The sequence below is a fragment of the Stigmatopora argus genome, chromosome 7 (assembly GCF_051989625.1).
Source record: "Stigmatopora argus isolate UIUO_Sarg chromosome 7, RoL_Sarg_1.0, whole genome shotgun sequence".
NCBI classification, from domain to species: domain Eukaryota; kingdom Metazoa; phylum Chordata; class Actinopteri; order Syngnathiformes; family Syngnathidae; genus Stigmatopora; species Stigmatopora argus.
The window spans coordinates 7,556,106-7,575,086 of NC_135393.1; the positions used below are offsets into that span (position 1 = coordinate 7,556,106).

At 39.4% G+C, this 18,981-nt stretch overlaps 1 protein-coding gene across 1 annotated transcript in view; it reads left to right on the forward strand.

Moving 5' to 3' along the window:
* Positions 1–18,981, forward strand: part of sdk1b (sidekick cell adhesion molecule 1b) — a 226,628-nt gene that overhangs the window by 145,617 nt on the left and 62,030 nt on the right. Inside the window, exons 13-19 of the mRNA XM_077604254.1 lie at positions 331–498; positions 2,579–2,681; positions 2,780–2,953; positions 6,373–6,509; positions 9,885–10,032; positions 16,309–16,449; positions 17,817–17,998. Coding sequence (XP_077460380.1) covers positions 331–498; positions 2,579–2,681; positions 2,780–2,953; positions 6,373–6,509; positions 9,885–10,032; positions 16,309–16,449; positions 17,817–17,998 — 1,053 coding nt within the window. The remainder of the gene's footprint in view (positions 1–330; positions 499–2,578; positions 2,682–2,779; positions 2,954–6,372; positions 6,510–9,884; positions 10,033–16,308; positions 16,450–17,816; positions 17,999–18,981) is intronic.

Sequence of the window (18,981 nt, forward strand, 5' to 3'; positions counted from 1 at the left end):
TTGAGCCGTGTTGTTCCTCGCTGGAGCCATTCACCCAGTTTTGGTGTTAGTGCCCCCACTGCTCGATCACTACTGACACCCTCATTGACTCCAGCAATCACATTTTATCTAGCTATTCCCTCATTCTTTTTTATTTTTCCAGCTTCTTTTGGATGGTGTCAAGACCTCAGAAATTCTTTATTTAGTATCACAAGAATTTCAGCCGTGTCGGCCATCACTAATTCTGTCTGGATCTAAAAGTCCTTTCTGATATCTTCTTCATAGAGCATGTCTTACAGTATATTGTATTACTGTGAGTATAGTTTAAATGTCTTCCTATTTGTGTTTTAGGATTGCAGATTTTAGCAAGTGGTTCCGTGCAAGTTCCCAGGTTCACCCTGTTGCAGTCAGGCAGCTTGCAGATTCAGCCTGTCAACTTTCAGGATTCAGGAGAATACACCTGCATAGCTTCTAATTTAGAGAAGATTATCAATGCCACAGCCGTGCTAACTGTTTGGAGTAAGTATGATTTATGCCCAGCTCAGACTAGATGATCTAAGACCGTCTTTGGCCCGACAGACACGACCTGGAGAAATTGGTGTCTCCAACATCTCACGGCGCAAAAAGTCTGTCGTTTCAGAATTTCTGCTTGTCGTGCCGCATAGTTTCACATGTTCTACATGTCCCTATGATCTATTTTTAAAGAGAGACCAATAGTGTTAACTTTATGGCTTCACTTTTGTTTTAATCTATCCGGATGCCAACAGCATGTAACACATATACTATACATTTGTTGTGCCTGAGAACCTGTGGACCACTTGTGTCCCAGACTCTTGTGGTCCCCTTAATTACCCACCTTCCGTCCACCCACCCGGCCTCTTTATACCAAATGTGATAAATGTGATTTAGGTGGTAACATCATCACCACAAATCATACCTATTCTATCCTCTTCCCACTCTTTAAGGAATATATAAGAGCAAAGTGTCATTTATTTATTAGTTTATTTTACATTTCATGAAGGATGACAGTATTAACTTATACTTGAAAACTATTTCAAAATGTTTCTTAAAATTGTAAGGATTAATGTTTTTCTAATTTAAGTTGAAAAGGGCTTACCCTAACCCATATTGAAAGTCTTGATGTATTTGAATGGAATGTGACCTGGAAAAAAAGCATGGTCAAAATATGCAAACTCCACACATAAAGACCATAGCTAATATTCAAACCCTGAGTTTTAGGCAGAAGGACTAAAAACAAACAATCTCTAAAAAGTTTTCTAAAAGTCGATTATGTTTTTTATAACTCCTCAAAAGAGCAAACTGACAAAAATCTGACATTTTGGCCGTGATAAAAATAAATGCACAAAACGCAACCAGTGTTTTGTTGAATGCCAACAATCAACGAAACAACCTTGATTCACAAAAGCCTATGATTTATGCTTTATATTGTAATAAACGTAGTGACAAGATAGTTTCTTCAGTAGGCCTTGAAAAAAGTTGGTGGAAATACACATTTATACATAGTATAAAATACATGACAAACTTGGAGGGGCATGACGTCCTTGGCAAGGAAGCAGCCATGTGAAATCCTTCAATATGTATTTGGTATTTGCCCAACGGACGTGGAACTCTAATTAAGCCGTCGCTGTCCACTGGAATTATTTCAGCATAGCAAACAGCCGTGCAATTGACGATCGATGTCACGGGGAGATGCGATAGCGAATAAATCATCTGATTGGCCAGGCAAGAGAACGACTGAGTGGCCGCTAAACGTATCGATCGGCTCATTTTTACATTTATTCTGCTAGCTTCACATTAAATACTGCAGGATTCGATTAGGCCTGCGGCTGTGGGATGCTCGCCGTCAATGCTTCTTTGCAGGGTGATTCATCTAAATCACTCTCATCCACAGTGAATGAGCCAGTGACGTTCTCACACACCCTTGTGCACCCGTGCATTTTTATTCCCTTTTCATGAGTGGAATTGAATACAATATACTCAGCACTTTTGAGACAGCAACAAGCACAGGGGTGTCTGTTTCCTGCAGATAAAGCACGTCCTCTTACCGTTTTGCTTCACTAACTCGTGCCTCAATTTGTGACGAATTGATTTTTCACTGGTCATATTTGGAATGCTCACCACATCATGTTCACACATTTATTTGGAATCTTGGACATTTGTCACATTTGTGGATTTACATTTTCCCTTTTCTCTTTATGTAATCTAAAATGCACAGGTTCTCAGATCTTTTCATGCCTAAAAATATATTTTCACGCAAGAATGACAAAGAGGGTTAAGTGTTTTTGTGTGTGTGTTGTTTTGTTCCAGGACAAGGTTTTCCAAAAGTGATCTATACATTCTTAATGGGTAATTTTGTTAAGTCCTAGATCAACAGCATTAGAAATAATGCCATTTTGCATAGGCCAGGAACGACTCAGCAACTTTTGGACAGCACAGTAGTTTTTGTCCAAGTGTCCATAGTTTGCGACCTTCAAAGCTATATTTTGTTTTCTATTGATACTGTCATGCACGGCTGTAAGATAGTAACTACTCCATTAGACTGTTGTTTTACTCACAGTAATCATTATATTGTTTCCAGGTCGGACCGCCATCTCTGTTCCCCCATCTGATCTGCGTGTAATCAAAGGCACCACAGCATTTTTGGCCTGCAACGCAACACATGACCCCAGAGTCAATATCAGGTACTAGCTTGTTAGTTTGAAAGTGAGAGCGCATTCAGTTTAATGACTGCACCTCATTCTCTATGAGGAAGTATTTTAAAATATATTTGCTGTTGCAGGTTTAAGTGGGACCGAGGCGGCGTTCCCATACTTACCACCAGTGGTGGGCGTGTCGCTGTACGCCTGGGCTCCCTCACCATAGGCCAAACATGGTCAGGTGACATTGGGGATTACACTTGCACTGTGATCTCAAAGGCTGGCAACGATTCCCGCTCTGTGCGTCTGGAAGTCATGTAAGCCAACAACACTCATTCCTAATAACAGAAAAGGAAGACTTTATTAGGATTTAAACAGAAAACAGCAAGTTTTATTGCTTTGGCTAATGGGAATGTGACAATTGTAAATAGCAGAACTGTGCCAAGCAGATTAAATAGTGTTTACTTAAAAAGGGCAACTTCTAGCCAAAAAGTAGCAATAAGCTCACCCTCATATGTCCTTTCCCATGGTGAATCCTCAAATGGATCATAAGACTGCTACAAAGCTCCACTCGTAATCTAAAGCATTCAAAGCCCTCTAGGTTAACAAATTCTGATCAGGGATAATTTTGCTCATTCCCTGATTACCCTAACTACAACCCAGTGTTTTAACTTCATTTTCCAAATTGCTTACCCTCATAACAACAACAGCAAACAAACAAAACAAGAAAGAAATATTGACCCAGCTGTATATTGAAAGCTTTGTGGATGAACATAGTACGATAGTTGTAGTAAGGATACTGCAGTTGGAGTACCACCAACTGTGAAATAATTCATTCATTTTCAGAGCCAGGTCGAGGGTTTGTTCTCAGGTTGGTCCTCATTGTGTGGAGTTTGCATTTTGTCCCCGGGCTTGCATGGCTTTTTTCTGGGTACTCTGGTTTTCTCCCTCATCGCCCAAAAAACATGCCTGGCAGTCTGGTTGAACACTTTAAATTGCCCGTAGGTATGAGTGTGACCGTGAATAGTTGTCCGTCTCCTTTCAGGGTGTGCCCCGCCCCATGGTGCCCAAAGTCAGCTGGGATAATCAGAAATTAAATAAGAGCACTGACTTTGGCAGATTGACAAACAAGAAGATGTTTTGGTTTATTGCGTCTTAATACATGCAAAGAGTACATTCGCAGGTAACATGGTGAGCTAGTATTAGCACATCCATCCCGCTGTTCTGATATTCTGGGCTCCGAAGTGTTTTTTTTTTCATGTTTTTTCAAACTTACATCGAGCTTAATGTGTAAATGTGTCACCAAGTGCCTCCCCCTTGACGAGTTACTAATATTACATGTAGCTGCAAGCCTATTTTACCCACAACAACTCATTAGTGGCACTGTGATAGAACACTCGTAGATAGGGCCCATAAATATTAATAAGCAGTTGTATGTTCATCTCATCTCATTTTCTGAACCGCTTTATCCTCATTAGGGTCACGGGGGTGCTGGAGCCTATTCCAGCTGACTCCGGGCCAAAGGCGGGGGACACCCTGAATCGGTGGCCAGCCAATCGCAGGGCACAAGGAGAAGGACAACCATGCACACTCACACCCATACCTAGGGGCAATTTACACTGTCCAGTCAGCCTACCATGCATGTTTTTGGAATGTGGGAGGAAACCGGAGTGCCGGAGACCTGGGGTGAACATGCAAACTCCACACGTGGACATGACCTGGATTTGAACCCAGGACCCCAGAGCTGTGAGGCCGACTCGCTAACCACTCGCGCCACCGATTGTATGTTGTATTAGTAAGTGCTACTTGTGCTATATTATGAAAATTACAGGAGAGCGAGAAATCCAGGCCTGCATTCTTTGTGAAGATAGTGAGGTTATGTGTCAAGCTGAGTGGCTCCATGTTATGGCTATAAAAAAAACATGAACGGTAAATTAGGACTTTGGCGCGTGTGTGAGAGTGACATTCTCGTTAGCTCGCTATCATTGGGTCATGGAGGTTAACAGACGCCGCCTGCTGAGGAGACAGACTAATTACCAGCAGGTTATTGGGTTAACTCTCATAAGGCCCATCCATGTGTTCGTCACTTTTGAGGAGCGTGTGGGTGTTTGCATGCGTGTATGCGTAGCCTCAGCAAAGGTAAATCCTCCAACATTCTCTATGCTCATCCATTAATTAATCCTGTCGTGTCAGCTCTGAGGAGAAAACATCAATCTCATTTCCTCTCGTCCTTCTTTGTTGTATCCTCCCGGCACCTTGCCACCTTTAACATCTCCTTCATCTGTCTGCCATCATCATCCTCACAATCATTTCAGTATTAAAATATGGAATGACTTATAAGCGACAACAAAAAGAGACAAGATAATATCCCAAGGCTGAGGTTGATGTTCAGAGAGCAACACAAGGGGATCGTTGGAAACCACAATCATTTAGCCATCTGTTTTTGCAGCACTTTAACTCATTGGCTGTGATACCTTAAGATGATTTTCAGCCGATAAGTGGGGTTTACAATCATGAATTGCCTACGGTCAAATTCCAGCTACAATGTCAGGATCCCAGGTTGGACCAACCGCTGTGTTGAATACATTTAACAATTATGATTTTTCCAAGGAGATAAAGCAGGGAAAGTCAAAGGCCAATCACTTTCTTTTAGAGAATTATGACAATTATGCTTTAGCTGACATTGATATGGTGGGAGAATTAAATTATCCCAATTATATTTTTTTGTAATCCAGATTAAATCAATTTATATGTCCTTATTTACTTAAAATGTGTGCAAGTATAATACATATATATATATATATATATATATATATATATATATATATATATATATATATATATATATATATATATATATTAACCTCATTCTCTTCTACTAGATACTTACATTTGTGCTAGAATTGCCTTTCAGTTCTGGGGTCCTGGGTTCAAACTCAGGTCCCTCCTCCTGTGTGGACTTTGTATGTTCTTCCCGGCCCTGCGTGGGTTTTCTCCGGGTATTCCGGTTTCCTCCCACATTCCCAAAACATGCATGGAAGGCTGGTTGAACACTCTAAATTGCCCCTAAGTATGAGTGTCAGTGTCAGTGTGAGTGTGACTGTGAATGGTTGTCTGTCTCCTCGTGCCCTGCAATTGGCTGTCTACCAATTCAGGGTGTCTCCCAGCTCGTGCACAAAGTCAGCTGTGAAAGGCTCCAGCACCCCCTGTGACAATTGTGAGGATAAGCGGTTCAGAAAATAAATGAATGAATGAATTAATGGATCTTAACTACAGCTGCAGTTCCATTTTCTTATTGCTGGCTACTACATTGGAGTGCTGAAAAACACCTATTACAAAAAGGTGGCATATCTCAACACATTGTTCCAATTCTTGCTTCTGCTGCACTAAAGATGCTGACTTTTCACGTAAAAATATACTACATACATTCTTTCATTTTACGAACCGCTTTTCCTCACAAGGGTCATGGGGTGCTGGAGCCTATCCCAGCAACTATGGGCATCAGGCAGGGGACACCCTGAATTGTGTGTCTGTTTTATATATGTGCTTCGGTATATTTATGTATATAAATATGATGCTGCTTTTCATTGCAGCAAAGTATCATTTTGTCTTTCGCCATATGTAATATCATAAAATCTTAACAATTTTTTTAGGGTAGTACCTTTGCAACATATCCAGGATAAAACTTTGTCTAAAAGTAACAGCTTTTCTTTTGTCACCTTGTTCTATTACACAGTGAGCTGCCACACTCCCCTCGCTCCTTGGTGGCACTTCTCAATGACTCTGATTCCCGTTCAGTCCTGCTTTCCTGGCTACGTCCATTTGACGGCAACTCTCCCCTTCTCTACTATCTGTTGGAGCTCTCAGAGAACAGTACGTATACATTTGGGTTTGGGAGGCTAATTCAAAATCCCAGAGCAGCAAACAGCTGTTTACCTGCTGTCTAGCAGGAACTGACATGCATTCATTTATAAGGCCATCATATGGGGAATATTATTGTTGCTTTGTAAATGTATGGCCATGCTGCCTATATATGCTCTGCTCTCTCTCTCTCTTGCTCTCTGTCTTTCACTCCGTTTATCTTTCTCTGTGTCTCCTTCCGTCTTTTACTCAATTCTTTCTCTCCTCTCTCTCATTCTCTCTCACTCTCTCTTTCTCACTCTCTCTGGCTCTGTTTCTCTCTCTGTCTTGCTATCTCTTGTCTCTCTGTCTTGCTATCTCTTGTCTCTCTGTCAGCACAGATGTTTGTAACAGAGGGGTGCAACACTTTCAGATGGCACATAGTGCAAAATCAGGATTAGGGAAAATAGTGACCAGATGCCTGCAATGATTTCATTTCTCCTTCTGTTATGTCCACAATGACACACTTTGCAACTAACTTATGTAAAAGTTCATTTTATGAACTCAGCACTTAAATGTGTGTATGGGGCGAGATATGATATTTCCAAATTGCAATATTTCGTCCTGTGGCACATCTTTTTTCAAATAGATCCATCCCTCCTGACCCATGCACACATTGCAAAATGGGTTTTCTGGATGGTATTTAAATTGAGCTTACATTACATTTTGTGAATATGCTGAGAATTCCCAAAGTTTGATAATCTGATATAATATGTACATTGTTACCTTTAATTTTGTGTCAGCGCGGACCACAGTGTGCAAGTTTAGGAATTTGTTAAATCAATCTAGACCAAGAAGGGAAAATGTGACGGGGCTCCTTCGGGTTCTTTAAAACAAATTGAATTCAAATCAAAGTATAATGTAATTGACTGTAAAGTCATTGTAGGTATTACATTTCCGGAAATTATGTTTAATGGCATTAGGAACACACTATAACACACTCTAGAATGCATTCACAATTAATCTGTAATGGTGATATGAAAAAGAATAGATACAAAGGCACCGATACGCAGTGCTTCAGCCATATTGCAGCCCTGTCGATAGTAAAACTACATTTTTCGACTTCCTAGTTCATTATAGAGTGAAGCATGCATACTGATATAGTCCACACAACATCCTATCATTGTTGTGTTTAAATTTTAAAAATTGTCAAAATTGGTCATCCAGAAACGGAGAACATTACTATTTGCTTTCTCAAAACGTTGTCGTATATAAACCGCCATTTTTTAGATGATCACCTGAGCTACGCTTTAAATTCCTTAAATTTTAAATTGTGCTGCATTGTCTGTAAAATGATGTTACATTTTAGAAGTTACTGATTTTTGGGTGAGATTGGCCGTATCATTTCTATGTTTTTGTCATTCAATTCTGTTCTAGGTTTTCAAAAAAAAAGTTATTACAAAGCCTTAAATTTCACTTGTTGAAACTTGTAACAACTTTGTAACCATAAACTGATAACATTGATTCTCGTCTTCCTTTCCTCTTTTTCCCCATGTGTGTAATTTGGCGGTTAGTGTTAGGCTGTTATTGGCAGTTAGCAAACCACCCTATTAGTGCAATACCACCAATAACCAAGAATAATAACCAAGAAATCAATGATGACCTGACCAAATTTAATGAAGTTTGCTGCAACCATCTGTGTACGCCTTGAGGGCCCTTATATTTCTTTTTTTCCCTCAAAACAGAACATTGGCAAGATTGTATTGTGGAAAACTCCCAAGTCAGTTGTTGTTTTTCCCCAATTTATATTTTTCTCAGTATTTAGGTCAGAGGTCTCCAAACCGCTCCTCAAGGGCCTCTATAGGTGCAGGTTTTTGTTCCAACCGATCCAGCACAAACAGTTTAACCAATGAGGTTTCTGCTGAAAAAAAGAACCACCTGACTGCAATTCACTGATTGTACTTCTAGGATACCAGATTGGTTGGAACAAAAACCCACACCTACTGCGGTCCTTTTTGGAATAGTTTGGGGACCACTAATTTAGGTGGTAATCTTATTCATATTGTATAAATAAAGCTATAGGAATATTAGTCATAACCTAAAACTCGATTGGCTAACTCTAAATCCATAGAATACTATAAGTCCAAAATTAATATAATTAATCAGCCCTGAATTAAAATACAATAAAAGTCATACTCCGATCCCCCGGATCATTCCATGCACATATCTGGACTATACCAACTGAATTTTCCTTCATATTAATCCATGAACAATGGTGGAGTAGATTTTTTTTTCAATTAATGTAATTTTTCAGTCCTGAGACAGACAAAAAAGTAAGACAGCTGTGAGGATCAATCTCTATACATACCTAAAACTTTCCCCTGAAAATTTTATACTGATCTGCCCATGGATAATAGGCATTTTTGTTAGTATTTTCACAAAGAAGAAAAACAACAACAACAAGCACAAAATGGTAAGAATTTTAAAACATAAGAACTAATGAGTTACAATGTGAGACTTCCCTCCAGGCATTCTAAAGGGCACTATAAGGTGCTGGAAAAGGTTTTTCTATCTGTGAGAAGATTGTGAATATTTATACAATATGCCTTCACTTCTTAGAAGAACGCAAGGGACTTATTTTTAAAAGCTTTTATTTGAATGCTTCCATTTATCGTGAAAAATATCTTAAGAAGGAAAAACGTGTGAATGGGCTGAATACAGAGAGCCTACTGATGTTGAGAGATGGACATATTTGCTCTGTATATGTGCAATCACACGTAGTAATGACATATTAGCTGCTTGGGGTTTCTGCTAATAATATTCATATTATACTTCACTCAATAGCTTTGTTGCCATGGTGCCTGACAAGGCTTCATTTTTATACAATCCACATTATGCCTGCCATTCAAATAAATTCACCAGTGGCCAGTGATATGAGAATAGCATATCTGTCTCCTGCTTCTTAATGTAAAAGCAGACAATGACAATGATAGCTTGATGAAAATACTCCGTACATATGTGCTTCTTTATCTGATGTTACATCCTTTCTTGTGCTACTGAAATTACGAGGAATATATGCCATCATATATGACGATTCCCTGCGCACTTGCTCACTCAAATTTAGACCCACACTGCTAAACCTAAAAGGTTTGTAGATCACCATTGCTTGTAAGTGGTTGGTCAGGCTAGTCAAATGTACAAATCCAGTATTTTGCCAAATCAAGGGTTAACAGAATGTCATTAAATCAACACAGCAATATGTTTGCTTGTGCAGCTCGCTATAGATGCAGCTTGCTAGGTGAAGGGTGTCTTCTCTATTTATTTCTGCATGCTTTTATGGATGCCTAAAAAGCAAACCTGACATTCTCCATTTTTAAATTCCTTTACTTTTTCCCTTCGTATCTTCAGACTCTCCATGGAAGGTCTACCTATCCGAGGTGGATCCCACTGTGACCAACATATCAGTGGGTGGTCTAACACCTGCCCGGACCTATCAGTTCCGACTTTGTGCTGTCAATCATGTGGGCAGGGGTCAGTACAGTGCAGAGACACAGCGGTAAGAGCACCCCATTTAATCACTCAGTGGCATGGGTTTTTTCAAGGCACTTTACTGTTTTGGGGGAGTTTTTTTGAACGTGTGTAAACAATTTACTACCCAAAATACACAGTGCTTCTTTTGAAAGATATGTCAATAGTGAAAAGGCAGGATAATAATCATAATCATTCTCATAGAGAGGGCATGCTCTTGTGTTTGGGCGTGCGCCTCGCCACGCGGAATTGAAATGAATGTAAATTCATGAATTGAATGAAAAGAATGTAAATTCTCATTACATTCTAATGTGAAAGTTTGTTGCTTTTCTATTCTCAGAGATGTGTGTTATTTCCCTGCCAGTTGCAGGAAATGTTATAATTTGTGTGTGGGGGGGGGGCATCTTTTGGCGAATGTGGGAACCTCGATTTGGCCCTAAAAAGCATCCATTGTTGTGCAGGTGTGTTTTTGTCACCGAACACTGACTGGACAATTGTGCTTTTGATGTCTGATGTGAGATGTTTGTGTATGTGCTACATACACTCGTGCACACACACACGTATATTACCACAGATGTGGCCATTGACAAATGCCAGATGTCGCTTCTCCAAATATAACCTCAGCAAGGGAGTTGCTGCCAATTGTAATTATAGGGAAAATATGTTATGAGTGCATTAATTTAATGCCCTAAACCAATCTTAAATCTATCATGAATATTTTTGTGATGTGAGAGGAAACCAGAGTACGCGAACCGCTTTATCCTCACGAGGGTCTTGGGGGTGCTCAAGCCTATCCCGGCTGACTGACCCTGAATGGGTGGCCAGCCAGTCACAGGGCTCGGGGGAGACAAAATTTCATTCACGATCACAATTATGAGTGTCTAATCAGTCTAGTATGCATGTTTTTGGAATGTGGGAGGAAACCGGAGGACCCGGAAAAAACCCACGCAGGCCCGGGGAGGACATTCAAACTCCGCACAGGTAGACCAACCTGGATTCGAACCCAGGACCCCAGAACTGTGAGGCAGATGAGCTAAACACTCCTCCCCCGGGCCTCCCAAGTATAATGAAATATTTCTTACTTTCAATGTGCCCAAAAATATTTTGTGAGTTAAAACCTGATGGCATTGTAATGGATAAAACTGATTTTATTAGCGTAAAATGAGTTATGATTACCCCAGTATTCTAAATTTGCTAGTAGTAGATTGATTAAGCCACATCACTTTTAGTTTCTGTCTGCTTTGCAATAACTTGAACAGACGTAGCCTTTGTTTGTTGATTGCCAATCTTCAGCAATTCCTTCCTTCCCATCACCGTGTGTATCCTTTCCATCAGGCAGTGAGCCACCTACTCCTGAGCATAAAATAGGTTGTTAGAAGCAGTGCAAAACAGAGTGCATTGATCCTCCCAAATGAGAGACTGGCATGTGGACAAGTCATCAGTGGTCAGCATGTCAGAGCAGATGGACAAAGCTCTTCATCAGCCTTCGCTTCGAAAGTGACCACACACAAGATGTTTTTAATTTCCTGAAGTTCAGATGGCACATGGCAACACATGCGTACAAGTGTCTAAAAAGATGCATTCGGCGGCATATCTAAAGTTGAGACACGACCAAAAGTTTTGTGGCCAGAATGGAAATGTGGCTTGGGACATTGATGGCAAAATGCCCAATTGAAAGGAGACGTACAGATTCTATTATTATATTATCACATTTGCATAGCAGCTACATTGAAGGGAAAAACTTGCTTAAAACTAATGCACACAAATGTAGGAATGGCACTGTATACTACTGTGTTTAAAACCTTTAAAATAACTTGTTAATGATAAAAGAAATTGCCATTATTACAAATCTACAAATGAACATACCAACTATAGAATAAGTAGCACAATTTATTGTTTGAACATTGCCATTGCAATATTCGTATGTGTAAATAGTCCCATCACACCATGGGCGATTATTTTATTTTTATTTTTTGGACAACACGCCAGCTTTTGTTTTACTTCACAACATCCTCTGTTTTATATACAGCAATTTCAAATTCCCTCAGGCTGGATCAAACTGTATTCTATAAATACAATGTGGTTATGGCCCCATAAGTTCAAATGTTTTTAAATCTTCAATATCATTTAGCTCTGAGAAGTAGTCAGGAAAAGAAATTAATTTAACTCGTAATTTATTGACTAGGCTATACTAAGAATGTGCTGTTTTTTTTCTTTTATTTTTTTGGTGTCTTGAATTTACGTTCAAAATTTGGTTTGGATCATTTGCTAGTTGCAAATGACAAGTGAAAGCTATTGTAAAAATATGTGCTATTTTCCATTAATCCATTCTTGTTACAATTTTCTAAATCCAAGTTACACATGCATTCAGGCAATGCTGTTTGAAAGGATGTTATTGTGAGGAAAGTATCAGCTTGTACATGCTATACAAAGGTTACCACCCCAGCAATGGTAATCACCCACCTTAAACCAGTGTGACTTGCAGGTTCTAGGTCAGCCCACCCCTTCACGCTCATTTAGCATGCAAAGACTCTTGAACGTGACATGTTTCTCTAAGATAAACCCATTTAAACCTTCAGATTGATAATATGGCACAAAAGCACAGTGCCAACTTCTTTGGGCAATTATTGAGGTAGACATTCACATTGCAGACGGTTGATGTAGAGGTTCAATCGCCAGACTTTGGTGCTAGCAGGCGCGGGCTCGATTCCCGTTGGTGGCAGTATGATTCTGACTCTGTATAGTCGTTTGTCTCTCTGTGTGCCCTGCGGCTGACTGGCGACCAGTCTAGGGTGTAGTCTGCCTCTCCACTGAAGTCAGCTGGGATAGGTTCTGGTAACGCCCGCAACCCTTAAGAGGATGTGCGGTACGGAAGATGAATATTCACATTGCAACACGTATCATAAATATACTTTACTGATTGTTACTTTCTCTTCCAATCATTTCACATATTAAGTTTCATTTTATTGTTGTTGGGTGTAAACATGTAGTGACGGCGCGCATGCCATCAACTGCAAGATGTCTGACAGTTCATAAGAAGTGTTAATTGGTTCAGTCACACGTTTTAGTTCACTTAATTTATTTCGAAACATTCGATTAACCTTGGAGATTATCCTCATCATGCTCATGAATCTGTGCTCCTCATTTACACATCTGGTCTTTCATATTTAAAACATCATTAGAGTTTAAAACAATTGTGTATGACTGGTTTCCACATCTGCCTGAAAGTTAAGAGGTGGTGGGTTTGGATCTGTGTGGACTGCATGGAAATGAGCATACTGTACTTTTCACACACCTGACATTTCTGCTTAAAACTTGTTTTTTCTTTATTAGTAGTATTATGTCATATTCAAATTTTCTATGACAAATGCCCCCAAACTATTGCGCAAAGGGCTGCAGTGTGGGTGCAGGATATTATTCTAACCGAGCGAGAGGACACTGTTTCACCAATCAGTTGTCTTACAAATCTAATCAGTTTACTGCAGTCAGGAGCTGTTTATTTGTGCAGTAACCTCATTTGTTAAACTGTCTCTGCGGGATGGATCGGAACAAAAACTAGGACCCAGGGTTGCCCTGATAACTGCTTTGGAGATGACCTGTTCTAAGATAATGCCTTTGGATTCATGTTTTCGATAAGAGGTCATCAAAATTACAAGAAATGAAATTTTAAAATAGTTTACCGTGTGACAAACCTATGAAGAACAGCAATTTCACTTTCAGAAATGTCTGACAAATAGTATTTTGCCAAGATTTCACCTGCTACATCATTGCTTTTTTCAGTACAGTGTACTATTAAGACATTTAGCTTATCTTTGTCCAGGTCAAATCACTTGTACAGCCTGAAGAACTGAGGTTCCATTGTAGATAGTCCACTAGGAACATTGTGATCTCTCCTGACTTCTCACTGTCTTCTCCACCATTCAATTTCCTCAACAGTGCGATAACCTTCCATGTTTTTGCAGCCATTTTGCCAATTTTTCACCTTTTGTCCATCATATCCTCTGCCCTCAATTATTTCAGCTTCAGTTGCCCTGCTCTTCCTTCCTGTTAACCTCCCTCAGCCTTCAATCCTGACCCGACTTGACTTTGTTGGTGATTACGGATACCAAACCCATTGAGCCACAGAGGGAAAAAAAAGAGCATGAGCTGGACTAGTCTGTAGCTTTACTGTAAGCTGCTCAGTTTGCATAATCAGTGGTGTATTACACAAACATCACATTTGTCGCTTAGTTTAGGAACAACATCCGATTGGCCTTTTCCTTGGCACAGATTACGATTTGCCACATTTCCCTCTTGAGTTAAGATGTTCTGAGCTTCTGAGCCATGAGCAACTAGCTCTAACTGCACTAGCCAAAGTTCGGAAAAGGAAGTAAACCACGAAGCTCATTCACAACCAGTATATTTTGGGTAACACGTGAACTGCACAGGTTGATGACAGCACTGTTGGCTGCTAGTCCGTTGTCTAACAGATTTTCCTTTACTGGTGACAAATTTAGACAGACCAGTCAAGTCTAGACGAGTAAAGTCCACTAGTCTGTTTAAGCCCTGTGAGCACTGTAGTTTGATGGACTGAATGTGAGAAACGTGAAACGCAAAGTAGCGAGGGATGACTGTACTTCTGAAACCACATGCATTGATGTTAAAGATTAGCCTGTCAAATGTCTATTGTTTGTGTGGATTAAGTAAGCAGCCTATTTTATAAAAGCTCTACCACTGGTGGAGCCATCTGGACTCGAGCTAAACATATTATAATCTTTGCCTATTCTTCATCTTTTTGGACTGAAATCGATGATGCACATTACCACGCTATACAATTATGCACACGTTCACAAGCTCTTGTACCCTACAGCAAAAACATGTTGTGATTTCTCTTAATTCCTGCCCAAACCATTTAAAAGTAAATATTTCATACTCAGTGGGTTCAACACGGGGACTTAACTTCACATAAACTCGAGGCATAAAGCCCCAGCCGATGAAGAGGCGCTTTCCCAGACAAACATACATAACACGGTATGCCGCTAAAAAACAGAATTCAAGCTCACAATTTTCTTTGAATGCTGTTTGACACACTTTTTCTGTCCTCTGCTATTAAGGAAAAGAGGGTGGATTTCTAGTAGAGATGTGCATTTTATCTCTGAATGTGTCTGTGTAATTCCCCACGCTGCAGGAATTAGCAGAAGTTTCTATCTGTGTCATCCTCTACTATTTAATGCCCACATGCTTTCCTTGTGTCGAATCTACATTGCATATTGACTTTTAAATGAAACACTTGAGTTAACCAAAACTCAAAGCAGCTGGAGAAAATGATGGTTTGTTGCATAGAAAAAATTGGGGCACAGGAAAATGAAAAGCTGAAAAAAGCAGCTGGGGCCAGGTGATTTTCTTTTTTTTTTAAATGTAATTTGCTCAACTTGCCTTTTTAATATAATCTATTAAAATGTATCACTTGAAACTGCACCTGGGTGATAAAACCATAATCATAATTATTGTCAAATCATTTTTTCAACAATAATAATAGTCTTTCAATAAAAATCAATAAATACAAATTGCAATGACATGACACAGCGAGACTGTGACAGCACAATGAGGAATGGGAAAAATGAGTGCACAATTGCAAAATGAGAGCTCTTTAAATTGTTAACAGATTTATTCTAATGAATTACAGAAATCCCACACATCTTCATGAGCAAACATTGTCTTTTGTTAACAGCAAACTTTAGCAGCCAGGATACATCTAATAGTGGAGCCCAGGCACCTACAGATAAACAACCATTGATACATGATACACCTATGGAGGGTTCTGAGTCTTTAATTACCCAACTGTAACATGGGAGTTGTTGGACTGCGAAATAAAAGTATAGTAAAATTGATGCCTTGATTTTTTTTTAGCAATCCAAGAGTTTTTGGAGATAAAAGCTTTCATTTAGCTGATTTAAAAAAAAAACACACACACTTGGAAGTGTAAAGTTAAGATGCAACTACTGTATGTATGGTGGAAGTGAACTCATTTCAACTTAATTGACACTAAGCAATTACTCAGAAAATGCTGGCCAATTCATCAAAAAGAGGCTTCAAGATGTATAGTTCCACTTCCAGTACAAGTTTATAAAGAAGCAGCCACACTAGGCTTAAAACAGTGTTTAATTGCAATCCCCTTCCAATCTCTGGGCAAAAATAATTTATGATATTCATGTTTTGCATTACAAGCAAGATCACCATGGAATTTAAGTTACTATGAATACATTAATCGCTCTAGTTAAAGACATTACATTGTTCTTTTTCTCTTTTCGTAATTACTACTCAGGTTGATGCTGAGAGAGGAGGCTCCTAGCGCACCCCCCAAAAACATTGTGGCCAGCGGACGCACGAACCAGTCCATAATGGTCCAGTGGCAGCCTCCTCCAGAATCGCAGCTCAATGGTGTCCTCAGAGGATACATGCTCAGGTATGCATACCATTGTCAGACCAAGTAAAGAGGTAAATCAAATAGGTCTCACATGTTCTTTATCTAGTTGGCACATTTGCCTTACATTCCCTGGGTTCTCAGTTCAAATCTAGTTCATGTGTTATCACCATCCTATGTTGGTTTTCTCCAGGTAATCTGGGGTTCTTCCACATTCCATAAAATGCATGTGTGGTTCATTAGAAGTTCTAAATTATGCATAGGCGTCGGTTTCGTTTCAAGGTTTGTCCCTGTGTACTTGGTAAAAATATGTTTTAAAAAGTCGACTGGGGTAAGCTACAACTTCCCCACTACACTAATGATGACAAACTCTAGAAGATAAATGGATGGACAGTACAATTGGACAAAGGCTTTGAATAGCCATTGTACTCTGTATGGCATGTTATTGTCCTTGCTGAAATAGCGTGCACTGGTTTTAAAGACTATGGAAGAAGCGAGGAAAAGTGTACTCTGCATTGTACCTAACAAACAGTAGCCAGGCCTTGTAAAAGATAACTAGTGCCCACTATTTGAACCCCATAAAACTGCTTGACTAATTGCCTTCCACAATACAGTGTTTTGTAGCCTTTTGGTATTCATTTTTAAAAAGAAATCAGATTTTATGGAAGGCAAAGAATTTGTATCACAAACTGAGTATCGCGCATTAGCAATTGCTGTCTTATTTTCTCGTGTAAGGGCATGTGACTCCACAACAATAGTACAGGAACATGTGTTCAAAATCTGCATAATGAACCTTCCATTCTGATCAACGGTATATTTATACATTAAACCAAATGTGCTGTTTATGCAATATGTAATGAAACACTATGGTGTACTCCAACTCTATGATTTTGTTATTGCACTTGAATGCACTATAGACCCTATTACACCCTACGTAACAAAGTTATTATACATATTTCATACAAAATGTGTATACTTGTATAACATGTAATGGGTATAGGGGGTAGTATTAAAGATTGTGGAACAAATTATGTAAAACATGCTTCTACTTATGAAGAATTCAAGTTAGGAAACCACTTTTTGGAACCAATTATTTTTGTAAGTAGAAGTACCACTTTATTTATATTATATATCTGCTTTTATCAGGGCAAAGTATGATATGTTTGGCCGCATAGGTTAATGTTCTCACAAACCAGCTCTATTTTTTAAAATGTCAGCTGCAGTCAGTGTCGAGAGAGCCAGGTGCGCTCGTCAAAAGAAGCAGATATGGCTTGCGAGCTATGCGTTCCTGACCCCGGAACTAAAGATTAAATTTCATTCTTCCATAAAAGAAGAAAGTGAAGTCATCATATTACAAAGTGGCTCACTATCATTTGTGTTTGTATGTGTCTATGCTTGTCGATGAAAAGGTACCGTTTAGCGGGACTTCCGGGTGACTACCAGGAGAAGAACATCAGCAGTCCGGAGACCAACTACTGTTTGCTGAAAGAGCTGATCATCTGGACCCAGTACCAGATCCAAGTGGCTGCATACACCGGCGCTGGCCTGGGCGACTACAGCAGTCCAGTTGCTGAATATACACTTCAAGGGGGTAAGAACCCAAATCTACTTAATCCAAAATATGGCGTGCTTTTAAAATTATTTTTCAATTTTCACTTAATAGATACTATGAAATGTTTTTTTTTTTCAATAGTTTTTTTTGAGGAACGTTTACCAATAAAGTAAACTACTCAAAACACAGAACAATGCTTTTTACCTTGGAGGATGGCCCACAGTACTTAATGTGATCAAACACACAACATGATGACGCTAAGCGGCCGAGTTCATGTTCTCACTTATACATTTAATGGGGCTGAAAAGTGTTCCGCTTCATTCTTATTGCTGTCAACATTTGCGGAAATGGCAAAGTGTGAGGTACTGTGTGATGTGCAGTCACATCTAGACAAAACTCCTGTCATTGCCAAAACTACTTCTGATTTGAATGAGTCCGTAAAAGTTGTGTTCATGAATATGAAGTGCTTAATATCCAGATGGCATGCAGGATAGAGAAATTGCAGAACCTAGTGATTGGTATCAATTTGACAAGAGGGCAAGCAGCAGCCCAATCCGTTAATTTTTATAATCATTTCTGTATCACAGCAAAGATGTCTTAAAATTTGGAGTCTCTATTGGAGCTTGTATGTTCTACCTGTCATTGTGTAGGTTTTAATCCGTGTGCAACAGATTTTGCCAACCTTACAAAAGATTTATGGTTGGTTTATTGTCGATTCTTTGTTGTTGTCTTTAGGTGTGATTATGAGCATGACTATTTCTGCTTTAAAAGTCAGCTGGGATAGCTTCCCCTTGACCTTAACAAGAAAAACAACTAAATATGATGAACAGATGAATAAAGCATACAATTTTCACCATGATTGAAAGACCGGACATACTTTAATTTGTCTCTATGGGAGTTCAAGTGCCCTTTGTGGGTGGTGCTTGCCTCCTTAACCCAGCCTGGTTGTTTTAATTTCTATTCGGTTTCTCTCTTAGGATGAATCCTGGTCAAGGTTGTAAAAAAAATAGAGGCAATTAGAG